Below are 24,708 nucleotides of genomic sequence, written 5' to 3'. Positions count from 1 at the left end.
ATTCTGCAGGTGCACCGCAGAGAAGGGGAACATTCGGAGCGGATACATGTGTGCTCACACTACTGGCTGTGCTGCGGCCCCGTAAACTGAGTAGTATGGAATTAGTACTCGTCGCCCTCTGCAGTAAAATTGCAATGCGCTGCAGGGCTCGTGACGGATCAGCGACGGATTCTCGAATTTGTTTTGCGACTCGCCTGTTCTCTTCCTCGGTGGGCGCGGTTCTGTCCTCTCTCTCAAAGAGGTCAATAACCGGAACATGCTGAAAACGCCTCGCCAACCGCCTGCGGAAGGTAAAAAGACCGGTCTTACTAAAGCTTATCGCACACTTTTCCATCGTGACTGCCTCAAATGCCCGCACACCACACATCAATTTGACCCCAATTGACTTCGTGTGAGTAACTTTGTGCTTCATTAGCTCATCCCTTACAGCCCTGATGTGACTATTAAACGTTTTGTAAATGTCTTGGTCGCAGGGCTGTAAGAAGTGGGAGGTGTTAGCTGGGGCAACGACGACTTCACATTTATTTTCCACACACGTCTCCACCCATTCCATACCTTTCCGGGAGCCGTGCCCATCCAGGGTAAGCAAGTACTGAATATCAGATGGCACAAACATTCGGACGTATTTATTAAGGTGTTTGATAAATAGTGGAAGAACCGTCATATCCATGGACCCCTTGTCAGTGCAGACCACTACTCCCCCTTTCGGAAACCAACCTTCGGCATCTAAATTTCGCAGCAACGTTCTATTGGCATTAGGATAGGCATTAACATTTAGGGGCTGAAACCAATTGGACATCACCTGTTTACCCTGCACGATGAAGAACGGTGGACAAATTCTGCCTGATGCAGAGGCATCAATCACGGCGGTGACATGCTTACCCGTTCCCGCGGATGCCGGCCTGGACCCCCGTCGTGAGTCGTAGAGTCACAAAAACCCTTGATACGTGTGATACAACGACCGGCCCGCGCGTTGGTCTACAGTACAGACGGCCGTGACGGTGCACACGTGGTCGGGTGTGCCCACGTGTAGGGAGCGCGCGCGTGTACCAACCGGTCGTGGCGGGGCGCACGTGTGCAGTAGCTCACGTGTCGTCCGAGCGGTAGTCTACGCGTGTTACGTGTGCGCGTTAGTACACGTGTCGTCCGTGCGGTAGTCTGTAAGCAACACGCGTGTACAGTAGTGCACACGTGTAGTAGCAGCGTCCGTGCGGTAGTACAAATTATGGCGCTAGCGTTTTAATTGTGTACAGTACCCGGCACGCACTACGCGGCCGGTACTGTACTATTGTACTGGGACAGGTGTCCGAGGCGTCCCTCTGCGGGGTTAAGACCTGGCACCCGTCCCCACCAGTAGACGGGGGCAAGCTCGCCCCCGTCCCTTTCGCGCCTATATACGTCCGTTTCGGTTGTCTATCGCGCGCGCTGGCTTCTAACCCGTTACCGGTCGCTCCCGTTCACGCACCACGGGGCGACTGCGCGTAACCGGCCAGTGAGCCACTCCGTTTTCGCGAGCTCGTCCGATCGGTTCAATTAGCGCGTCGCGTCCGCGCCGCGTGCTCCCTCGCTAAAACCTCAGCCCCTCACCCAACCCAGGGCGGAGAGGAGTTCTCCCACATTTTGGTACTCTTGTGGAGGGGATAACTCTTGAGGTTGAGCCGCACGCGTAGTCGCTCGATCGCGCGCAGAACCGTACGGACGGAAAAGGTTGAGAAATCACCGCGTCGATCGCGAAGCGTATTCGACGAGGAACCGACCGGAAGAAGGGGAAGACTCCGCCGCCGGGCGTCTGAGCATCCGCAGTGGCAGTGGCGCACCGCGCCCCCGGGTGGAGAACCCGGAAGCCCTGCTGCGGCCGCCACCGCGACCGGGCCGCGCGCGAGCGTCCGCATCGGATGTTTCGCCGGCCGCGTCGGCAGGCACCGTGAATCGCGTCTAATGGATGATCGACGCGATTCAGCCGCGCCTGCAGGCCTGGGTCGAGGAGTTCCTCACTACAGAACTCCCCCAGGTCGCGCGCGTGTGCCTCGACCGAACGGTGCCCGCACTCGTAGACGAGCACGTGCGCAGCGCGATACCACCGCTTTTGGACGAGCTACTACCCGCTCTAGTCCAACGCGAGGTGGTGACAGCGCTCGCTACTATGGACAAAGAATCCCCATCCGGTACGGCTCTAAAGGGAGCGATCAGCTCGGCCATGGCCAATCGTCTGGCCACGACCTTTCCCGCCGAAGCAGGAGTCGACGCGCACGCGCAGCGCGACTCAACCGCTCCGGATTTTACGCTACCGCACGCTGAACCGATCGGCGCCGCACCCCGGATCGGTATAATGGCCCCTCACCCGGAGGGTAAGACCATTTACCTCCCGCCCATTTATGGTGCTACAGGAGGACCCACAGAAAATGGCCCTCCCGTACTCGCCGATACGGCTGGCCCCCGCGGGACAGAAAACCGCCCGGGGCGCGTCGCGACAGAAAAGCGACAGCCGTATCGGTCGAGCAGAAGAAGCGCACCCGGCGCTCAAGGATATAACTCGGAGGGTACAGAAATCCCCTCCGTGGAAGAAGACCCGAGACGTCGCCACAGGGCGACGCGCAAGAACCGCGACGGACGCTACGCGCGATACCGCGATGCCGGAGGGGTCGGTTACCCCTCCAATGATACCCGCGAAGGACGCTATACGCGATACCGCGATGCCGGAGGAGGCATCACCTCTGCGGTCGCAGAAGCGGTCGCAGAAGCGACCGCAGAGGTCGCAATGCGGGCAACCGACGTCGGTTCCGGCGAGAAGACTCCGACCTGGACGGCTACAGTAGCCCCGGCGGCGGAGGAGACCGCCATCGCAGGGGCAGAGACCGCCAGTCTGCCCCGAGGCGGGATCCGAAACGGTTGCCGGTGATCAGGCCGCTGAACGACCTGTTCACCAAGGCCGTCGACTACCGCACGTATAGGCTGGAAAATCGCAGCGCGCGCTACGACGCGAGTACCGCCCGGCGAGTTAACTGTTATCAGAAGAAGTTGGACGTCCAGCTGAAAACCCACACGTTCAGTGGTCAAGATCCAATCGCGGTGCTAGGGTTTCTCACGCGCTTCAAGATGGCCAGTGACGCGTTTGCGACCGTACGGAACTGCACCTCGTGCGCTGCTACCCGCGGGACGCTTGTCAAGAACCAGAAGGATCTCAAGCTGTTCCCGGCGGCGGGCCCCATGGAGTTTGTCCCGATGGACCTCCTGGGCCCGCTGCCCAAGACCGCGCACGGAAATCAGCACGTACTGGTCATTACCGATCGGTTCTCTAAGCTAACCCGCAGCATACCACTACGGACCACCACCGCTTCGGTCGTCGCAAGTGCGTTCCTCGACAACTGGGTCTACGTCTACGGAGCGCCGCGCTACGTGTGAACCGACAATGGCCCGCAGTTCGCCGCGAAATTCTTCGACGCGGTATGCGCCCTCCTTGGGGTGAGGCATTATCTCACGACAGCCTACCACCCCCAGACGAATGGGCAAACCGAACGGTTCAATCGCACGCTGGTGCAACGTCTCCGACACTACGTGGAGGAGCACCAGCGGGATTGGGATGACTACGTGCAACCGCTGTCCGTCGCGTACAACACGCAGGTCCACCGGTCGACGGAGACCACTGCGTTCGACCTGGTGTTGACGCGACCACCAACCGGCTTGATCCTCCCCGGTACTGTACCGCAGGACGCGGGGACCCACATGGAGGACCCGCGCACCCCGGTGCAGTACAAGAGGGCCACGCTGCGCAAGCTCCGCGACGCTCTCGACCGCACACCGACGAAACTCACCGCATCGCAAAAGCGGTACAAGGATAATTTCGACAGGAAGGTCAGCTTCTGTCCGGTCGTGAGGGCGGGCGATTTCGTCTACGTGGATCGCCCGCCCCGTCCGCTGACAAGCGTCGAGCGTCATATGCGTGCGCAAAGTCCGACCGATACGGAGGACCTCTCCGTCAAGCTGTTGCCCAAGACGGAGGGTCCATTTCGCGTGCGCTCCGCTACGGATACACGGTCCTGATCGAGCAGGACGGCGTAGAGAACCGCGTGAGCATCGACAGCGTGACTAAGATGCCACGCGGGCCGGGGGATATCGCCACCCCCGCAACGGCGACCGAATCGGAGGTTCCCGCGGCCGCCCCGACTGCAGAGTACGTCGTTGACCGCATCGTCGGATACCGTACAGCGCGGGGCGGGACCCAGTACAAGGTGCGCTGGTACGGATATACCGCTTCGAACGACACGTATGAGCCCGCCGATGGGCTCCCGCAGCCGTTCATAGACCGATATTGGCGCACGCGCCAACGAGAAGGATCTACTCAAGCGTAACGAGGCGCTTAGCAGCACCGCGTCGCACCGTTCGGACGCTCGCGCTCGCACGCGCATCGCAGCGCGATTTGACCGATGGGAGGCGCTACGTTCGCGCATTTTCGCCCCAAACCGTCCTATTTGCGGTTTTCCCGTATCGGTACCATCGGCTCCGTCTCAATCGCGCGGGTGCGATGCCGTTCGCGGAACCGGCTACGATTTTTATTCACCCTAGGAGGGGAGGAAACGTAGCCTCAAAGTACTATCTAAGTGCGCAGGAAAGGGAGAAGAAGAGCACCGACAAACGGTTTCGTTTAATCTGGGCGATGCCCCTACTGTACTACGTAAGGAAGGGAACCTCGGCGAGCCGGGGTCTAGAAGTGGCGCGAGTGCTTCGCCGAGGGCCCCTCTTCGACGTCGTCGGGCGCGGGGCGCGAGGCCCCGACCGTCGACGAAGGCATCGGAGGCGCCGCCAGGCGTTGGCTCACCACCGCAAGGACGTCTTGTACGGAGCGCAACTTCGTGTGATGCTCGGCGCGCTCGCGCGTCGCAGCGGTGGAGGATTCCTGCAACACCGCGACGGTCTTCTCGAGCTGCCGAACCCGGAGCATCCAATCGCGTGCCTGCAGTAGCGCCGCCTCGACCGATGAGGGAGTGTCCGCCCCCTCAAAGGAGCAAGCGTACTGCAGCGCCGTGAGCGCGGCCTCCTCCCGGAGGCGCTCCGGGGAAGCTCGACCGGCCGGTTGACTTGCAGAAGGCTTCGGCATCGTTGTTGGTCGCGATCCGGTTTCCGCACCGGTCACCGCGCTTATGTGCTGAGTGACCGGGGGTGGGTCCGAAAATCCCGCCACGCCGACCGGACGTCTTAAGTCGCGCCGCTCCTGAGCGACCCCCTTTGGAGAGTCGCTCTGTATGGAATCCACACGGGTGAGCCCTCCAAGAGCGGGTAGCGCGGGCGTAGCGACCGGCGCCACCGTATCGGAAGCGATCGCGAGCGAGAGCCCGTCACCGTCATCGGCCGGTGCCTCAGCTACGACGTCCGCGTCAACGTATCCGTACGCCGCGTCGTGGTCTCCCGCGCCCGCGTCGGCGCTGCCCCAAGGCGGCATGTCCGGCGCGCAGCCACGCTCCCAGCTGAACCATACGAAGTCCGGCCGGCCGGTCCAGTCCAGACTTGTCGAGAAGGTCAGCAGCTGGTCCGCGTGCGCCGCGTCGTACGCAGAGCCTTCGAGGATTCTCTTGACGCCGACCGAACGGATGAGGGCGATTAGCCCCGCCGAAAGGCGGAAAAGCACGCCGCGCTCACCGGTCTCCCGCCTCGCGGACAACCGGGGGTCGGGGCACTTCGTGAAGAACGGTAACCCCTGGCGAGCGGCTCGAAGGAAGCACAGCAGCGCGAGCACCACCCATTCGGACAAGACGATCGCGCGCACAAGCTTGCGCGTGCGTTCCGTTTCGGCCGAATCCGCCCGACCGCGCGGCAACCAATGCGCCGCGACGTAGGCCAGCGCACTCGGCGTCGGCACGCAAAGGTGCTCCGGCGCCTCGAGGTCCGGCCAGTCCGGAGGAAGCTCTGGATACAAGCCTCGTCGCGCTGCGCTAGGCACCGAGAAAAACTCGGTGTTATGCCACATGTGGAAGAAGTTATCCGCACGGCGCCAGCGCAGCCGACTCTCGCGCGCAGCATCCTCGCCCCACCGTCCACGGTCCGCGACGCTGTACCAGTGGTTGAAGGGCCGCGGAAAGGCCACCAAGCTGATATCCGGCACGACGCCATCGTAGCGACTGTACCGACCGAATAGGTTGAAGAACGTGATGTGGTACTGCTCCTCGCCACCGCACCGGACGTAGAGAAAGTCGCTGCCAGTCGCAGCGGGCGTACGGCACGGCACGTGGCGCCATCGGGCCTGCCAAGCGCCTGCCCGATTCTGCTGCGCCACGCTACCGCGCCCGGATGGAGTCACGATGGCATGGCTCACAGGGACCGCCTGGAATCGCACCGAGTCCAAGAGGCGACGCCGCACGTATTCGTCGACCGTCACCGGAGCCTTGCGACCGGATGCGCGTCGCCGCGCTCGCCGCCGCCGGTGGTCCATCGAGGACCCGGGCAGCAGCGACCGGACGGAGTTGACGCCACTTTTCAACCAATTCGGCCCGCTGGGGGTCGTGAGGACCCGCCCGAGCGATAGCGTCGACCCCGCTTGGTTCGCTGCGAGGGCAAGACAGCCGGCGGTGCCGGCGTCTCGCGCACAGTCCCGAAGTCGGCTCTTGGCGACGCCGTGCCCGCGGCAGGCAGCGGCGACATGGGAGGCGGGGGCAGTACCGCGGGGTACGCCGGGCCCGCCTCAACCGTTCTTGGAGCCGCGCCCTCGGAGTGCGGCGGCAAGGGCCATGTGGGTCGTTCTTCTATCGGTGGCGGAGCGACCGGATCGGACGCATCAGCCGGCAAGCGCGTCGCGGGCTCAGCCAAATGGGTGGTCGACTCTGTCTCGCCGCGGCGAGTGCGTCGCGCTTGAAACGCGGGAATCGACCCGGGTAACGCCGGAGCCCTTCCGGGGCTCGACGGCGCACAGATCGGAGACGCGTCCGCGGGGGTGTTGCGATGGTCCATGGTTGGTCGGCGGAAGAGCTGGGATAAGGGAATGTTGTCGTCGGGGGAAGGATGGGAGGAGTGGTGGTGAAGTGTGGGGGAGTGTGTGTGGAAGTTGGTGGTTCTGGGGGATTCGCGTGGGAGGAAGCAGAAGACGCACTCTCCGATTCGCACGACATACCAGACTTATATACCGTCAGATCAGGGAAGAGCCACGAGGCGTGGTCGGCCGCGCGGAGAGGCTTCCGTCCGGTCATCGCGCGCGCAGGTTAGGGAAAGGATGGAAGAGGCCGCTGTGAAGGAAATTGGGTCGCCACGAGGATGTGGCGACGGATAAGGAAGGGGGTCTGTGATACAACGACCGGCCCGCGCGTTGGTCTACAGTGCAGACGGCCGTGACGGTGCACACGTGGGCGGGTGTGCCCACGTGTAGGGAGCGCGCGCGTGTACCAACCGGTCGTGGCGGGGCGCACGTGTACAGTAGCTCACGTGTCGTCCGAGCGGTAGTCTACGCGTGTTACGTGTGCGCGTCAGTACACGTGTCGTCCGTGCGGTAGTCTGTAAGCAACACGCGTGTACAGTAGTGCACACGTGTAGTAGCAGCGTCCGTGCGGTAGTAGTAATTATGGCGCTAGCTTTTTAATTGTGTACAGTACCCGGCACGCACTACGCGGCCGGTACTGTACTATTGTACTGGGACAGGTGTCCGAGGCGTCCCTCTGCGGGGTTAAGACCTGGCACCCGTCCCCACCAGTAAACGGGGGCAAGCTCGCCCCCGTCCCTTTCGCGCCTATATACGTCCGTTTCGGTTGTCTATCGCGCGCGCTGGCTTCTAACCCGTTACCGGTCGCTCCCGTTCACGCACCACGGGGCGACTGCGCGTAACCGGCCAGTGAGCCACTCTGTTTTCGCGAGCTCGTCCGATCGGTTCAATTAGCGCGTCGCGTCCGCGCCGCGTGCTCCCTCGCTAAAGCCTCCGCCTCTTACCCAACCCACGGCGGAGAGAAGTTATCCCACAAAACGCTTCCCAAACTCTGGGTCGACATTGGTCTCGTCGAGGTTCCATATGCTATCGCCTTCCTCCAAAATCCCCTGAAAAACGGCGCCGATTCCCTCAATAATCTTGAAGAACGGATCGACATGTTCATATCTCTCTCCCTTGATCTTGGCGAGATCTTTTGCTTCGTAATGTCGCAGAGATAACTCGCGGTGCTTGGCCCTATAAAGGCACACGGTGTCATCTGAAGGTAACCCGTTTTTATAGGGATGACGATTCAGGCGAGCTGTTTGGGCCATAAGGTTCTTCAAATCGTTGATTTCGGCGTCGAAACCACGTTTACCAGCGTAGATGAGACGTGTGGGATAACTCCTCCCCGCCCTGGGTTGGATGAGAGGCGGAGGCTTTAGCGAGGGAGCACGCGGCGCGGACGCGACGCGCTAATTGAACCGATCGGACGAGCTCGCGAAAACAGAGTGGCTCACTGGCCGGTTACGCGCAATCGCCCCGTGGTGCGTGGACGGGAGCGACCGGTAACGGGTTAGAAGCCAGCGCGCGCGATAGATAACCGAAACGGACGTATATAGGCGCGAAAGGGACGGGGGCGAGCTTGCCCCCGTTTACTGGTGGGGACGGGTGCCAGGTCTTAACCCCGCAGAGGGACGCCTCGGACACCTGTCCCAGTACAATAGTACAGTACCGGCCGCGTAGTGCGTACCAGGTACTGTACGCCATTAAAAAACTAACGCCTCAATTCTTAATTACCGCGCGGACGCTGCTACTACACGTGTGTACTACTGTACACACGCGCTGCTTACAGACTACCGCACGGATGCCACGTGTGCTAGCGTACACGCGTAATACTAGCAGACTACCGCTTCGCCGACACGTGCACTACTGTACACGTACGCCAGATTACGACCGCTCGGCACGCGCGCGCTCCCTACACGTGGGCACACCCGCCCACGTGTCCACCGTGCACGGCCGCACTGTTCATAATCTCCCCGCCCGCGCGTCCGTCGTTATACTACAAGACGCTCGGCGATCATGGACTCTTGTTGTTGTGACAGATGCGGTATCGCCCCCGCACGGTTGGCAGATGGGTTCATTATTTTGCGGAGGGCTGACGCGCTTCCTGATTGGTGATGAAGCTTGATGCGGCGGCAGGTGCCGCAAGAGAGGCCGCAGAGGGACGCGATTTTCGAAGTTGGAAGGGTGGTGGACTGGAGGAGATTGAGAGCTTTGTTACCGGCTTGGGTTGCCTTTCTGTCTCGGTGGTTGCGTGTTATGGCAAGCTTGGTGAGCTTTGTCATCGTCGGAGGCATATTGAGACTGTATGAGTCTCGACTTTGATCGTAAAATTGAGGTTTGCAGTGCCTTTATTTTATGTACTTTTACAATAAGAACCAATGTAAGGTATGTGCATTGTTGTTATATCAGCACGCTGATTTGAATTTTTAAAAGGGTCTACCTTTAAATTAATAATAACATAAGGGTGATTGTCCCACGAACTTGCCACTTGTCAGTACCTCACCCCCTGTCCAAATAGCACCCATTATTATATATTATCCAATTATCCCCAGCATGAAGGGTAGTTTCAACAATTGGATGATATTTTAAACAGGCGTTTTGATTTCGAAGATATCAACAAAAAAACGTTTTGATGTTCTTTAAAAAAGCTTCTTCTTTAGGTATTCTCAAAAAGCCTGGAAAGGACGTGCAGATCTCACCAAGCTCCACCCTTCCACAGCGCAGAAGTCACCTGCGGTGGCGAGAGTATCTTTTTCCATTTTGTTCAGGTAGCACAAGTCGAGAAAATTTAAGTTGAAAAGTGACCTCATATGAGGCCATTTGTCACCTAGACACTAGTGGAGTGAGTATCTCTAAAAAATTTACCATTTTGAGTAAATCTATCTCCAAGCAGCCTACCGGATGGAGACAGATTTACTCATTTTGCGCAAATATACATTAAATCGAAATTTTATAAAATCAGTTTAGACACCATTTCTTTAACCAATATTCCCTCGGCAATAGCTTCCTGCAAAACATCACCCATTATTATATATTATCCAATTATCCCCAGCATGAAGGGTAGTTTCAACAATTGGATGATATTTTAAACAGGCGTTTTGATTTCGAAGATATCAACAAAAAACGTTTTGATGTTCTTTAAAAAAGCTTCTTCTTTAGGTATTCTCAAAAAGCCTGGAAAGGACGTGCAGATCTCACCAAGCTCCACCCTTCCACAGCGCAGAAGTCACCTGCGGTGGCGAGAGTATCTTTTTCCATTTTGTTCAGGTAGCACAAGTCGAGAAAATTTAAGTTGAAAAGTGACCTCATATGAGGCCATTTGTCACCTAGACACTAGTGGAGTGAGTATCTCTAAAAAATTTACCATTTTGAGTAAATCTATCTCCAAGCAGCCTACCGGATGGAGACAGATTTACTCATTTTGCGCAAATAGAGATGCGAGTAGAATTGCGCCACTTGGAAAAATTACCAAAATTCCACGCCAATTCTATTGACTTGGTGCGAGCAATGTTCTCTGTGCACAGGGAACACCCCCAACACCCCCATCCCAAGCTGAATTTACCCGCCACTGCCACCCTCCTGCATTCTTCCTGACGCCTTCCCTTCTCCCTTTCCTCCTCCTCTCCTCCCTGCCCTTCTTCCAGGGCATGATGGTGTCATGTGGGGCTTGAGGAGATGGGAACCGGAGACGTCCCCCACAGTACAGTGGTGGAAAAAATTATAAAGCACCCCCCAAAAACGGGCATTGCTGGACAGAGAAAAGCGAGTGTTTAAAAAAGAGCTTTGCCGCCCCTCAGAAAAGGACCGTGAAAAACGAATCTGTAACCAGTTTTATACAGTCGGCACTATATTTTGCATTACAGTTCAATAGTCATTTGACAAGTGGAAATTTTTATAATGCAGCGTGTCTTATTGTGCTCTGCATGGGGTCTCTAATACTTCGTTGCCCGTCCGTTGCTTTTAACAACGTCAAAACAACGCTTCTGCATTGAACCCACTAATTTGTGGAGCGTTTGAGCTGGTATGGCATCCCAAGAAGACAAGATGCACTCTTTGAGCTCTTCAACCCCTCGAAACTGACGTCGATGCTCGTACACCTTCCGAGCCAGAATTCCCCAGAGGTTTTCGATGGGGTTTAAGTCAGGAGACTTAGCTGGCCAGTCCAGAACCACCATATCCTCCTCATTAAACCATTCCCTCACGATATGAGCGCGGTGTATCGATGCCCCATCTTGCTGAAAGACCCAGCTCGGTCCCAGTTCTTGGTCCGCAAACGGCAACAGGAAGCTCTCGAGCGTCCCAATGTACTTAATTGTTTGTTTGCCCTCCAAAACCGCCAGTTCACACTTTTCCCCCCTGCGAAGACTCCCCAAACCATTAATGAGCCGCCCCCTTGCTGGCGCTTCGAAAAAATCAGATCTTCACGTCTTAGATCATGCCAGCAACAGGCAAAACCGTCCGGGCCGTCCAAATTGAACTTCTTTTCGTCACTCCAGACGACGTTGTTCCAGTCTGGATTGGTCCAGGTAACCTTTTCGGTCGCCCAGGCGACGCGCGCAGTCTTGTGATGAATAAGCATTTGCGGAACTCTCTTAATCTTTTTATACGTCAACGTTGGGTGTTGGTTCAGTATCTGCCGCACGCGTCTTGCTTGCACAGGCAGTTGTAGATCCTGAGAAAGCTCTCTAGACCCTAAAATACCCTTGGATGCTTCACGAAGGAGCATGCGTCTACCTGCGACTGTGAGCTTTCTTGGTCTTCCAGCTCGTTTTTTTGACCCATGGGCTTCTGGGTTGCGGAGAAAGTTTTGCACGGCCGCCCGACTTCGCTTTAGCTCCTTCGCGATGCGAGATTGGGACCATTTGGCTTGGTGGAACGCCAAAAGTTTTCCTCGCTCTTCAGCGCTGAGTGACCGACCGCGAGGCATGTCTTCGAGCAGTAAGAGGGATGGAAAAGGGACCTGGGGTGTTCGTGGTACTATTTGAAGAGCTGGTGTTGCCTTTCTCCCGCCAAACACTGAACAACTTGTCCGTGTGGTGTTGTTGGGGTGTGGTGCTTTATATATATTACCACCTGTCAATTTGATTTTGGACTGTAATGCAAAATATTGGCTGTACTGTATAAAACCGTTTACAGATTCGTTTTTCCCGGTCCATTTCTGAGGGGCTACGAAGCTCTTTTTTAAACACGCGCTTTTCTCTGTCCAGCAATGCCCGTTTTTGGGGGTGCTTTATAATTTTTTCCACCACTGTATATCCGTACAGCACCACCACTACCATCCCTCGTGCTGGATGACCACGGCTGCCGAAAGAGCCAATCACTGCACAACACGTTTGAATTTGCGCTCTAACCGGTAGTGTTGCGCCTAGAATCGCTATCTCCAAACGCTAAATTTCTCATATTTAACCTCCAAATATAACTAAACCAGTAGGGGTGCTCTAAATAGATGTGCGCGGTGAGGGTACCTGAAAGGGGCAATTTGGTAATCGGGGGCAATTTGGTAATCGGGGGCAATTTGGTAATCGGGGGCAATTTGGTAATTTTTAGTCTTCCCCTTCCAGATGCTCCAAAACGCTCCGTCCACCTGCCAACACTACTCGTACAGTACTGCCTGCTCTATGTTGGTGTCTTTCTCTCTACAGTATCTCACCATTCTGACGTCACATCTAGCTGCATGCACTCGGAAATTAACGTCTGCCTGCTCAAAATAGAACTGCGTGCGCGGTGGAGATGGCCTTAAGACAAATATCGCCGAGGCTAACGGCATGCCTTCTTCGGCAGCCGGTCCACATGTTCCATCGGGGCGTCAACATGCCATCAACACTTTGAAGCTACAACTAGAAGCGACTCTTGCTCATCAACTTGGCAGCCCTTCGGTTGGAGACACTATTGAAATTGTCTTGAATAAACGATCAAAAAGGCAGTGTCTTCCTCCTCACGCCAACGGCCAAGTACATTCCGCTGTTGTCGCTTTCACACCGTCCGCGTTTTGTCGTCAGAACATCGCTCGAAGCACTGAATCGCAAAAAAATCTTTGCCTGAGTTACACATGCTCACTTACGGCAAGAAGAGAATCTCTTTACCGCCCTCTACAAGTGCCTCCCGGCTATTCGATAGAGTCGCTTCTGATATTTGAAAGAGCCGTGGGAGGCGGAGGGTTCGTTTTTCGGAGCCGTTAGCGTCGCATGTGCATGTGAATCGTGCGGATCTAGTGCCTTTGGACACATGGAAGCTAACCTACATCCGCCGCCAACAAGGCATATACAATCATCTCTCTTTATGCTTATCAGTTCTTTAAGCGGAAGCCATTCTTCTCTCCCGTTTTCCAACAATTACGACAACCCATAGCCCCGTTCATGAATTTCGTAGGCGTGGGCGCAAGAAGAGCGTGCTTGAAATGAAGCCAGAGCACCAAGGTGTTGGGGCTGATCTTCGGCCTTTGATTTTGGATGTCGCGAGGGACAACCTGGGGCCCACAGATTCGACTTCATGGTATCAAGGGAGAGAGGCTATTCGCTGTGATTTGATGGACTATTCTGTTTGGGTGGCTGAAGACGATCAGAAGTGCTCCCTTCCACCCTAGGGGCCCTTGGCTGCTTTCACGGTTCCCTTTCTGTATCCGGCTGTGTGCATCCTGCGGTGGCGGTCCTCATGATATCCACTGCGCGCGCTGAACTCATAAAACATGTTCTTTCCGTAGCACCTCCAATAAAATTTCTCTACGCTGTGGGAAGCTAATCTGCACTTTAGGCAGCCGATGCGCCATAACAATTTCCAAGACAACTTGCAATATCCTGTGCAATGTTAATATCCGGGCGGACATCGGAGCGCTGTTGGTCATCATAAAAAAGAATGGAAGCGAATACATGTCCTCTGACGAGAAACGGGAGTGCAAAGCAGGCCGTGAACCCACACTGTCTGGCGGCCTCTCCTCTCTTGAACCCATGACAAGACTCGGGATCTCTCAAGTCGATCCACTCGGGCGACAACTTGGACGCAGTGCGGCCGACTATACTATTATCGTCATTGACAAAGGTGGCCATGTGAGATATTTTCGAAAACATTCTGAACACTTTCGGAATAGTGGAAGCTGTGATGTCATGCACAGACGCGGTTATGTCCAACTTGAGGAAACTTTTTCGAGGACAACGGGCCAAGGTCGTAGACGGTGTTGGTGGGGTTGATGACGGGAGCGCCGCTGTCAGTGCCATCCGGAAGCAAATTGACCTCGTAGCGACACCACAGCTCGGAATGCTTCCCACGTTGCATACCTACTAGAAGACTCATGAAAGGCTTAGTAGCAGCCTGGAAGCAAGTGGCGGCCTGAACGGTGTCCTCGACCCACTTTATTCGATTCGCCGGGCTTGATAAAACAAAATGCATTTCCAGTGCGGACATCTCTGTTCGGAGTCTCTTGACTGCGTGGACGCTATTTGCGAGGATCTGGCGTTTCGTTTTGAGTGTGCAACCTGGGACGACCTTTGGGAGAAGCTGCTCGAGGTTCTGGAAGAGCTCGCCGAGGTTGTCTCTGTAGCGCTTGGAGTGTCTGCGATGGAGCTCCTGTTTGCGCTTCTTGCCGGCAATGGGCTGGGGCTTGGTGTCGTCGTCGTCGTCATCGTCGTCGTCGTTTTCGTCGTATTCGTTTTCGTCGTATTCGGCTTCGTCTTTTATCGAGGATTGACTTTAGAGCATTTTTTTGTAGATGATGCGGCGCAGTACTGTAATATCATCACCCAAAACAATGCAAAGGCGCTGTAGGTTGTGATACTTTCATGCCAAGGGTCGCACAGGTGCACATCAACATTGATGCACTGAGAGGGCGACAATTAGGCAGGAGCAGCAGCAGACTGCACACTTATATGACCTGTTGTGGCGAAGAGGTGCGTGGCGATAGCGTCAGTCTTCCCACAGAGTCGAAAATCAACCAATGAGGTTACGAGAAGATACTAAAAAATTCAATTTTCAACTTCACTTGTCAAAGTTGCTGTTGGTAAAGTCGTCCAAGTCCAGACAACTCCTCGACAGGCTGTAGTAGCTGACTCGACGAGTCTAGCAATCGTTAAGACAAATATCGCCGAGGCTAACGGCATGCTTTCTTCGGCAGCCGGTCCACATGTTCCGTCGGCGCGTCAACATGCCATCGGTGTCACACTCGCAGTATGCGTGGCCTTCATCTGGGTCGGCTCGTCGGAGTTGGTCCAGATTCTCATGAGCGGAGACACTGTGTCAGAAAGGAGTCATCCACAGCCCTATTTTATCACGTACGTGTCGTTGTCCACTTTCGTGCTATGCCTTCTGGGATTTCTCCGTCCCTCATGGCGCGCAAAGCTCTACAAGCCACCAGGCCATATTGATCACACCGCGCCAGGCACCATGCTTGACTCCGAGGCCATATCCCCGTTGTCGTCAGACGGGGCACCAAGTCCTCCGGTGCTCAACGATGAGGATTCTGATGGTGATAAGGGACCTGAACTGTTGCAATTCGATATTGAAGACCCGGGCTCCGAAGACAATCATGCCATCATCTTTAGCGCTGGACAGGTCTTGCGCATGGCGTTGGTTATTTCACCGCTCTTCTTCCTATCAGACTGGATATTTACCCTGGGGCTGAGTATGACTACCGTGGCATCGACTTCGACGATCTCTACGATCTCCGGGCTTTTTACATTAATTCTGGGCGCCTTCATGAAAGTGGAGCGCTTCTCCATACGCAAGCTCTTTGCAGCAATTGCGACCATTGCTGGGGTCGCTATCATATGCTCCTTCGACAAGAAAAAAACGCAAGGGGATCGTAATTTTGTAGGAGACATGGTCAATGTCGTCTCCGCACTCATATACGCAGTGTACACAATCCTTCTCAAATCTAAATCCGGTCCACCAGGAGCAATCGATATTTCCATGCTCTTCTCGTTCATGGGAGCTGCTGTATTGATTGGAGGAATACCTGGGCTCTTTTTGCTTCACTGGACAAATCTCGAGCGTTTTGAGCTCCCAACGCCCAAACTCGCAGGCATCCTGTTTGCAAACGCATTAATAGGGACCGTTCTATCCGATTTTCTGTGGGCAAAGTCAGTTGTCCTCACTACGCCCATGATTGGGACACTCGCGCTCTCGCTTTCTGTGCCGCTGTCTGTTATCGCGGACATCTTGTTTCGAGGCGACCATTTCAGTCTTCCTTATTTGATAGGGGTAACGATGGTATTTTCTGGGTTTATTGTTGTAAATTGGGAAGAAATACGGGAACGGCGGCAGACAGACGACCCCGAATGAACATATTGGTTTGGATAATCAAGTCTTTGATTCACTTTCCACTTCATGATTGACTCTATTACTGTTATCGACTCGCGTGGACGAGACTTGTGCCACAACATCGCGGACAGCACACATCGGGCAAATTTTGGCAAGCTTGCTCCGAACCGTGAACACAGAAGGCAAGTTTTGATGTTTGGAAAGGGGTTCCGTTTCCACGGCTCACTCAATCTTTTCCACAAGAACCAACGTGCAGCCTAACTTTTTGCTTGAAAGCAACTTGATTACGGTTTAGGAATGCAGTTACAATAAGTCGATGATCGAGAGCTCTTTCTGTTTCGGACACGCCTCGGTTGGGACGGTAATGGTATTTGGGTGACGTGGTATCGCGGCGTGAGAACGTCCTGTGCCTACTGCTCGGATGTATGTGATGGAAAAGCCTGCTTGTGTGTAATAGAATATGTACCTTATGGTGTGGCGTACACAGGACTACAGAGGCATGTACCAGCTTGTGAGATCACAAAAATCGGTCGTTGTACAACCCCCGGCCTGCAGTCAGAAGGACACTGCTGCATTTTAGGAGCACAGCTTGCTGGGGATACTTCCATGCATAAAATAAATTGTATTTTGCTGTAGTATACCGATGGATATGAACTTAGCACCCACCCACTTCCACGGGTTACTGTGCAGAAACGCATGTTCAGCACACTATTCACAATATTAAGCGATGGGTTGAAGCATGAAGGGTGAGCTCCAGTTTCATTAGCATTTCTCTTCTTCGCTCTCGAGACGACTTGCGAAAAAGAGACATATGGCACCCGAGCATCACAACTACTCTTGCTGCACTTCTTTTGTGTCAGATTTCGCACCAGAATCTCGATACATCTCTGTCGCCAATTCTAACTTTGCCTTTGACGGTTTGTGCTGCTGCCAGCTAGATCCGACAGTTGCCAGATATTGAAATTTCCTGAAAATTAAATTTTCTGTGCCTGAAGGTTTTGAGCTCGTCTTGTCGGGATCCCATCTTGATCGCCCAAAGTCTTCTTTCGCCGAGCGGACCTATCCCAATCCGTTTTTCTCAGCCGTCACAACGTCGATTTCTGAAAACAGGTAACAGCGACAAGCATCAGGATACGAAAAGCTGCGACGAAATGGCCTTCGTGCCTGCGTTACAATTGCGCTTGGGTCATGCTGGGACCCAATTCACATCTCGCTTTGTGCAGTCGCAGACATCCGTGCGCCCAGTTGTGTCACACGTGAAGAGCAGATCATCCTCTGCTCCGCGGATGGTCGCGAATGCGGAAGCGGAAAGTAAGGCACCCGCGTTCTCATGCAAAGGCATGACAGTGGACGAATTCTTCGAGAAATCCGTGGGCGAGTGGAGTAGCCAGCGTTCCAGCCACAATCTTGCGTGGGCACAGTTCGAGGCTATCACAAGTGACATCACAATCACAAAAAAGACGGCAAATGACGATGAGGTTGTGTCGTTGTGCCGGCAGCACGAGATAGCCGTGGAGGAGACGGATGTGTCAATTGCAATGAGCTGGGAAGGCGAGTCGGACTGGGACGAGGACGAGGTGATGGAGGGGACCGCAGTGATGTCCGTGGTGAAAGACGGGCCGGCGAATGGACGGTTGCTGAGAAGTGTGGGGTATGCGGAGACGATTCCAGCGGTGGGGAAGTGGGAGATGACGGAGGATGGGGTATTCGTGCTGCACACGTTCTACGAGGCGGCGGCTGCCGAGGAGCGGATTTGGTTCGCGACCCCAAATCTGCGGATGCGGGTTTCGCTGATCAGGACGAGTTCAGGGAATGGGGTCGTGACAGCTTCGTTTTCCACAGAAATCCGAAAACTGCGTCCGTAGGTGTTTTAGAGCTCGTTGGAAGGGAGATTGCTGCCTGTGTACAGGATTAGGAAAGTAAACAGGAATTTTGTCGCGCGCGACCATGACATTGACGGTGTGGTATGGGCTTTCAGAGGTTTGGAATCTTTTTCGCGCACGCAGTCACTGCGCTTGCCAAAACGGCAAAGCACGTGCCAGCGTTATGTGTTGACTCGCAATTGCAGCAAGCGTCGAGTTACAAATACAAACCTTGATCGGGCTCCTGGTGGGAACTCTGCCGGTCTCCCTCTCCATCCTTCTGACACGAGCTGGGGCAAAGCTCATCAATTCTCTTCTGCAGTTGCTGGGCCTGTGCTAGTCTTCTAGCGATGATCTCGATGTTCTCCCCGACGGCCTGGACGAGTTCGCTGTCACGGTGGTGCGGATCGAACTGACGGATTTGGGAGTTGGAGGCACGCAGTTTCGCGACGGAGGAGAGGAGCGCAGCGTGCTGGGCGCGCAGCTCGTCGAGAGAGAGGTCTTGCATGTCAGTGGAGGGTAGGGTAGTCGGACGGGGAGCGGCGGAGCGAGGCGGCGTGAAATAGACGCCGGGGAAGAGCTCCCGCTCCGCAGGCTGCGGTGGTGGGGACATTGCAGGAGAGGGTTGCAGAGAGAGAGAGTAATTGCGAGGCCCGTCAGCTCCGAAGGGGAAGGTTAAGCAATCGGGAGGTTTAGTTCAAGGCTTGGGATTGCGGGCTTGGGATTTTACGGGGGAGGAAGGCGGAGGCGGAACACGTCAAAAAAGTGGTAATCTGGCAATTGCTGGATGGACCCAGCACGGTAGTAGGATGCAAGGGTGACTAGATTGTGGAAAGGAGAGATGAGATTTGTGATCTGATTCTATGTGTAGTTCATGTACAGTATGACCAGTGGAAAAAGCACACTTGGTGACTGGCTGAGGATCAAAATGTACACATGTATGAAGTTGTCGACGGGCACATATCAGTTTCCATTCCCCACTTGGAAAGATCTCTTTGCGGGATTTGTCGCAAAGGGTGGGGCGACACCGCCCAACCACAGCCACATCCGCGCAATGTTGGCATGGAAATTCAAACCTCGAACCACGACAAGAGCACTTGTTACTTTACTGTAGTGCCTCCAGAAAAGGCATGCGAGAAAAGCGATGTCGTACAACAGAGATAGATGTTGACCGCAGGTGTCCGGCCCCCGCATGCAGTTGTTGCCAAGAATGCTGTTGCCAAGAATAACTTTCACACCGGCATGTAGTTAACGGCTCAGTGGAGTCTCGGCATGCCGCCAGCCCAACCGCATTTTCGCAAAAACCCATACGCTCTCTTCGCACTCTGCTGCAATACATGAGTAACATATGATACCAGGCCGTGTTTGTCCCCCAGCAGGGGACGGGTCTGACGGGAACTAGTAGTTCCCGTCAGACTCGAGACACCCCGGCGCCCTCCAATCATATCCGACACTCAAAGCGGCAGCAGGGCAGCAAACCAAATGCTGTCTGAAATTTCATGGTCAGGGAGCTCCCGCTGCATTTCGACTTTTCGTCGCCCGCCCGCGGCGCCACATCCAATCGCGATTCCCCAACAATAACCATAGGGCAGCGTGAGCCCTATCTCCCGCCCTTCTACCAATCTGCATTTCGAGACAGCCCTGCCCGAGCCATTTCCCAGTCTCCGCGCCTTCGCACTCTCCTTCCGCACTCCACGGCTTCACCATGATCCTTGTCTTCGTTCTCCTCCTACTGCCGGCGCTCCACGCCATGCCGTCCGGCCTCACGTTTGACCCGTGTCGTACCGACGCCCGCTGCATCGCCCCTCGCGTGTGCCGCATCGGCTTCATCGGCTTCGTCGACTCAACGGAGCCGTGTCCCGCGGCTGGTGACAACTGCTTCTGTCTCGCCGACAAGCGCAGCTCTTGTGAGAATAAAGCCGACTGCCCGGCTGGAGAGGTGTGCGCATTCTTCACGACTAGCGTCCCGCCCACGATGTTCTGCGCCTCGGAGGATGCCGTCGACTCCTTTTCTACCCTCGTCACAAAGGACGAGAGGTTCGCTCAACGCTCACCAGAACCGGAAGATGAGAAGCCGCAGGGGCCAATGGGGACCCCTGCAGATATGCAAAGCATTCCTGAGCCTCTTTGTGTGGACGCCGAGGCGTTGACGAATGCTGATGTGCAGATGGTCTACCGGAAGCATTTTTATGCCAAAGTTCTTTGTGATAGTGAGAGGAGCTGTGCAACAGCGGCACATATGGTCGTGTGGAGAGGGGTCGCTATGATGATGAGGAGCTATTGTCAAAGGGTACAATGTGAGGAGACCGCGTTGCATGTGAATAGTCCTAGATATAAGAAGAAGGTCAGGATCCAATCAAGGACAGAGGGACTGCAGTTCACTGCATTCGCGGCGAGGTATGGGACCAAGGCAGAGGAGTTGGCCATTGGCGTGGCGGTAAGGTTGGGGTTGTAAGCGGCATAGGAGGAGACGAATGGATTATTTATTTGGGTAGGAGGTTTTAGATGATTGTCAAGAGAGAAACGGAGAGAGGGGATGAATAGGATAAACTGCAAGTGTTCATTTGGAGTAGGGATCTTCTGTGACAAGCAAATGACGTCTTCCGGTTTTTGGTAGTTGCCACTACGACGTTGTAAATAGAGGGCTGCCATCGCGTCCTGATCCCTATTTTCCGGGGATGAACATATGCTAAGGCGCTCGCTGGTGTGGGCGAAGTAGGTCATGGTTGTGTCCTGTATCTTTTGAAGCACAGGGACGGATGGAGGGAGTCGATCTAATCCCGCAGCACTGCTGCGGGATTAGATCGACTGCTGCGGCAGCAGGTTCAGTCGACAAATACAGCAGGCGCACAGTATTTCATACGTGTCTTACGTGCCCACGTGGCACATAAAACCGTTTTGAAAGGATATCAAACTGTAGGAATCTGCGTACGCCCCAAACAAGAGGTTCGCACCCTTCAAACATTTGAACGCCTCGCACCTGAAGACCCACAGATTATGCAAAAGCCGTAGGTATCGCTGTCAATCGCTTGGAATTGACCAGACGACAATTGAATCGCAACCGCATCTGAAACACGTGCTTCACAGGTTCCAATGTGCAGTTGTGTACGGACTGGATTGAAAGGCACGCCCGTTACGTTTAACGGGAACGGACCGTGCTAGAAGAAGAATAGAACTGCCCACATGCTGTAGAGCGCCCATCTTTCAAAATGCAAAAGTGCTTTGATTCAGAGGGCCGTTCAAGCAGAGTATACATAGGAAAGCGAGCTGTTCGCTTCCATTTTTACAGTTTTGAAGCACAGACTCGCCGATACGGTAGATGTATGGAGGGCGTAGTCGAGCCTGACCACTGCTGCAGTTACACGAGATACAGCACAACGGAGACAGGTGAGATGACTCTACTTCATTTCTGCACTGCATCTCCTGGCCCGCGTGAACAAGGGATCTTGAAATACATTTTCTCGCATGTGGCAAAGAGCAAGAGTGTCTGCCAACCAGTACTAATCAGTTTCCTGCGCCACGGCTAGGAAGTAAATAATTGCATCCGACTGCATTTCATCTCCACGGTGATGGCTGATGAATTAGAAAAAAAATCAAAGGTTGCTACCTCCGAACTGTAAATCGCCAAGTCAGTGTGATCTCCTACGTCAAAAGCAATTCACTTTTCAGTCACCTTTCTTTCTGTAATGCACACTCTGTAAACCCGGCCTGACACGTACACATACAACTTGTACAAGGCCTGTCAACGTACTGCACTGTGGAGATTGTGCACAACAAAGCCTTCCTCTTGGACACGCCTTGGGGGAGCTCCGCAAGCAGTACGTTCGAGTGCGCGATTATGGGGAACCATTTGACCACAGCCTCTCTCTCAAGGCACCCTTCCCACACCTCAAGATTCATACGTAACCTCCGTATTTCCACAGGCATTCCACACACCACTACATACCTTTGGCTGTTTGCAAACCCTTAAACAAGCCGCACCTGCGGCATGTCGCCTCCGACACCTTTCCTGCCCAAAACTGGCACGAGCCCTTTTCAGTCCCTCCTACATAACCCACCACGGAATCCACCGCCGACCCCCCTTACCCGTACTACTCACCCTGTCATGCCTCCCACTACTCATCACACTCCCTAACCCCGTCTCAATGCTCTTCCTAGCAGCTCTTCTCTTTTCCCTCGTATACGCCTCCCCTCGTCTTCCCCCCCACCATCATGCATTCCATGCAGCCCCCGCCACGAAGCCTCTCACCCTTTCCGTCCGATCTGGTCTAACTCTCGACGCATGCAAAGCCGACACTGACTGTTTCGACAGTCGTCTCTGCTATAAGATATCCGCCACCGGCTTTGACCTCTGCCGTAGTCGCGACACTGCCTGCTTCTGTCGACCCCCGACATTCACCACATGCAAAACCCTGCGCGACTGCATCAATGGTGAAGTGTGCGCCAAAACGGATTTGGCCAACCCAGCCATCTGCGTCTCGAAGGAAGCGGAGAAGGAATATTCCAACATCAACGAGGCAACCGAGTTTCCAAGTGGACCTAACAGGCCTCCTAGGAACCCAAGACCAAGCCATGGCGGTGCGGGGAGGCGTAGTGTGTCCCCGAGTCCTTCTGCGATGGATGTCGTGACGCCGTCACTGGAGCCGTCACCAGATTTAGAGGCGGCTGAATCCCCAGACCTTTCTCCGGAACCGAGCGTGGCTGCGACGGATGAGGGCTTTCCCTCACGCTCACCGACTCCGTCTCCAGGGTTCCCTCTGGTCGGGCAAGGTGACCCTGAGTCTGTATGTATTGATGCGAACGCTCTGAAGCATGTCGCGCCTCGGGAGCTCATATTTGAATCTCATCGATGGGCGAGGGTGCTGTGTGATGAGTATGGTAGTTGTGCTACGGCGGGGCATATGGTGAAGTCTGAGGGGAAGGCTATGATGATGGGAACGTTTTGTCGATATGTGGGTTGTGTGGAGAAGGCGATGATGGTGAACAGTCCAAAGTATAGAAGAGGAGCTTCTATCAGGTCAAAAACGAAAGGATTGGTGTATACCGCTTTTGCAGCGCGATATCAGTCGCGTGTGGAGGAACTCATCATTGCTGCTGCTGTCCGATGGGGTTTGTGATTTTACAGTACATATATTACGGCTTGAAGAAGATATATGTTCACTGTTCACAATGACTGAGGGACATTGTTGCGGAGAAGCGCTTACCGAAGGTTCGAGAATGAGAAAATTCGCAAGTTCTCGATGAGATGATCGTTGCATGTCTTATTTTTCGTGCTGTGTCGAGTGTCTTGATATTTTGGGGTTTTTAGTCAGAGGACATCTTGACATCCCGTCAAGAAAGGCAGAGTAGTGTTATTTTATGTTTATGCGTGTACATGACATTCCAGCTGGGCATTGTGCAAGCAACACAGCCACTTCCTATCAAGGCATCAGGATACAAACGTGAGTATAAAGGTGAATATAGGTTTTAGTTAATAGAGACAGAAGAGTTTCTCTTGCGAGCAAGGGCTTGTGATGGCCTACGAGTGCAACTTTCCTGGATGTGCAACAGCTCTACATTTTTAATGGTCGCATGGCCTGCATCTCAATCGAAAAAAGCATCTGAGCCTACTACGTCACGGCCACTCTTGCGATACTGGTTTCTTTTGCAAACGACCCGATCTGGTTCGTTGACCTGTATTGGTCGAATGCAAAACAACTGAGCTTTCCACCCTTCTGAGCTACTTTCCAGTGTTTTCATCGACCAAGAGCACACCTGAAAGATTTGCAGGTAGAGAAGGCACAGCCATTATGATCAGATATCTGTTTGGGTATCGTAACATGTATTGTTCCACACGCAGTGCGCGATAAGAGTCCAGTTCCACTCAGCAAGCAGATATTCTGTTCGGGTATTATACATTCGTTCCTGCCACCGGTGAAGAGTATTTCTCGCGGTTTGCTCTCTTCCTCATGGGTCCGGGAAGAGACTAAAGTCTGGTAGTAGTACCGAAACAAGGCGCCGCAGCAACGCCCTCATGTGCGTTGCCCCATCGCATATCCTTACAACCATCCAGAACTTCGTTCAACTAATTGCCTTCTTCGCAGTATGGTTGTGCACTTATTCCAATGAATACACAATTCAAGCCATGCTGAAAATGAAGAGGACCTTGAGCTCATTTACAGCCCACAGAAAAGAATCCGCCATCTTCTAGGAGAAGATTCTTCCAGGACACACGTTGTTTGTCACCAGTGCAAGGCTTTGGTTTTCCTTCCAAACAGCGTTATTGTCGTCCAGAACACCACGTCTAACGCCCTCTATCTCTTTCTCAGATTGGACACTTCGAGTATGTACAGTACAATGGATGCATTTATAGTACCCTGTTCTGTTCGCATGCTCCTTTCCGTAAACAAAGCTTCGGCAAACAGTATATGGTTATGTGGTCTGCGTCATTTACTCACGGAATGTTTTGCGACAAGAGTTGTCATTGAGGAAGCGCGACGGTCATATTGAGGCACATATCACTAAAAGCGTACCTTCATGAGCATATTTGAGCGAGAAAGCGTCGAGCACTGACGACTGCTGTTGAAATCATGAAGCAGAAGAGAGGTAGATTCTTGACTGGCGAAACATCAGAGGGTACTGCAGTTTTGTACCAAGCAAACTTCCTTTCGC

General features: G+C 54.2%; 9 protein-coding genes; 4 read left to right on the top strand and 5 right to left on the bottom strand.

Annotated features, from left to right (window-relative positions):
* Positions 1 to 11,144: 11,144 nt before the first annotated feature.
* Positions 11,145 to 11,873, bottom strand: CHC_T00002833001 (hypothetical protein). Its single transcript, XM_005713906.1, has one exon. It carries the CDS (start codon positions 11,871 to 11,873, stop codon positions 11,145 to 11,147), a length of 729 nt encoding a protein of 242 aa, XP_005713963.1.
* Positions 11,874 to 13,692: 1,819 nt separating this feature from the next.
* Positions 13,693 to 14,157, bottom strand: CHC_T00002832001 (hypothetical protein). Its single transcript, XM_005713905.1, has one exon. It carries the CDS (start codon positions 14,155 to 14,157, stop codon positions 13,693 to 13,695), a length of 465 nt encoding a protein of 154 aa, XP_005713962.1.
* A 561-nt stretch (positions 14,158 to 14,718) lies between these two features.
* Positions 14,719 to 16,626, top strand: CHC_T00002831001 (hypothetical protein). Its single transcript, XM_005713904.1, has 3 exons — positions 14,719 to 14,826; positions 14,957 to 16,165; positions 16,594 to 16,626. The coding sequence occupies exons 1-3, from the start codon at positions 14,719 to 14,721 to the stop codon at positions 16,624 to 16,626; spliced, it is 1,350 nt and encodes a 449-aa protein (XP_005713961.1).
* Positions 16,627 to 17,535: 909 nt separating this feature from the next.
* Positions 17,536 to 18,060, top strand: CHC_T00002830001 (hypothetical protein). Its single transcript, XM_005713903.1, has one exon. The coding sequence runs from the start codon at positions 17,536 to 17,538 to the stop codon at positions 18,058 to 18,060; it is 525 nt and encodes a 174-aa protein (XP_005713960.1).
* Positions 18,061 to 18,065: 5 nt separating this feature from the next.
* On the bottom strand, positions 18,066 to 18,149 carry CHC_T00002829001 (hypothetical protein). Its single transcript, XM_005713902.1, has one exon. It carries the CDS (start codon positions 18,147 to 18,149, stop codon positions 18,066 to 18,068), a length of 84 nt encoding a protein of 27 aa, XP_005713959.1.
* Positions 18,150 to 18,201: 52 nt separating this feature from the next.
* Positions 18,202 to 18,333, bottom strand: CHC_T00002828001 (hypothetical protein). The gene has a single exon (XM_005713901.1). The coding sequence runs from the start codon at positions 18,331 to 18,333 to the stop codon at positions 18,202 to 18,204; it is 132 nt and encodes a 43-aa protein (XP_005713958.1).
* A 1,227-nt stretch (positions 18,334 to 19,560) lies between these two features.
* CHC_T00002827001 (hypothetical protein) lies at positions 19,561 to 19,878 on the bottom strand. Its single transcript, XM_005713900.1, has one exon. It carries the CDS (start codon positions 19,876 to 19,878, stop codon positions 19,561 to 19,563), a length of 318 nt encoding a protein of 105 aa, XP_005713957.1.
* Positions 19,879 to 20,032: 154 nt separating this feature from the next.
* Positions 20,033 to 20,683, top strand: CHC_T00002826001 (hypothetical protein). XM_005713899.1 is given in 2 exon segments: positions 20,033 to 20,512; positions 20,513 to 20,683. The coding sequence occupies 1 exon segment, from the start codon at positions 20,033 to 20,035 to the stop codon at positions 20,510 to 20,512; it is 480 nt and encodes a 159-aa protein (XP_005713956.1). The 3' UTR covers positions 20,513 to 20,683.
* Positions 20,684 to 22,202: 1,519 nt separating this feature from the next.
* Positions 22,203 to 23,531, top strand: CHC_T00002825001 (hypothetical protein). XM_005713898.1 is given in 2 exon segments: positions 22,203 to 23,174; positions 23,175 to 23,531. 1 exon segment carries the CDS (start codon positions 22,203 to 22,205, stop codon positions 23,172 to 23,174), a length of 972 nt encoding a protein of 323 aa, XP_005713955.1. The 3' UTR covers positions 23,175 to 23,531.
* The last annotated feature ends 1,177 nt before the right edge of the window (positions 23,532 to 24,708 follow it).

This window comes from Chondrus crispus, genomic scaffold, assembly GCF_000350225.1.
Source record: "Chondrus crispus Stackhouse genomic scaffold, scaffold_158, whole genome shotgun sequence".
NCBI classification, from domain to species: Eukaryota; Rhodophyta; class Florideophyceae; order Gigartinales; family Gigartinaceae; genus Chondrus; species Chondrus crispus.
Note: the sequence above shows the minus strand (reverse complement) of the source record. Positions and strands in the feature narration are given on the sequence as shown.

Coding starts and splice junctions, on each gene's coding strand:
- CHC_T00002833001 (XM_005713906.1), bottom strand. CDS start 11,873: ATGCCTCGCGGTCGGTCACTCAGCGCTGAAGAGCGAGGAAAACTTTTG.
- CHC_T00002831001 (XM_005713904.1), top strand. CDS start 14,719: ATGCCAAGGGTCGCACAGGTGCACATCAACATTGATGCACTGAGAGGG. Junction 14,827..14,956: donor TGACCTGTTGTGGCGAAGAG/GTGCGTGGCGAT, acceptor GTCCAAGTCCAG/ACAACTCCTCGACAGGCTGT. Junction 16,166..16,593: donor TATTTTCTGGGTTTATTGTT/GTAAATTGGGAA, acceptor TCGCGGCGTGAG/AACGTCCTGTGCCTACTGCT.
- CHC_T00002827001 (XM_005713900.1), bottom strand. CDS start 19,878: ATGCGGCACACGCGAGGGGCGATGCAGCGGGCGTCGGTACGACACGGG.
- CHC_T00002828001 (XM_005713901.1), bottom strand. CDS start 18,333: ATGGAGAGGGAGACCGGCAGAGTTCCCACCAGGAGCCCGATCAAGGTT.
- CHC_T00002830001 (XM_005713903.1), top strand. CDS start 17,536: ATGACAGTGGACGAATTCTTCGAGAAATCCGTGGGCGAGTGGAGTAGC.
- CHC_T00002826001 (XM_005713899.1), top strand. CDS start 20,033: ATGTTCTGCGCCTCGGAGGATGCCGTCGACTCCTTTTCTACCCTCGTC.
- CHC_T00002829001 (XM_005713902.1), bottom strand. CDS start 18,149: ATGTCATGGTCGCGCGCGACAAAATTCCTGTTTACTTTCCTAATCCTG.
- CHC_T00002832001 (XM_005713905.1), bottom strand. CDS start 14,157: ATGGCACTGACAGCGGCGCTCCCGTCATCAACCCCACCAACACCGTCT.
- CHC_T00002825001 (XM_005713898.1), top strand. CDS start 22,203: ATGCTCTTCCTAGCAGCTCTTCTCTTTTCCCTCGTATACGCCTCCCCT.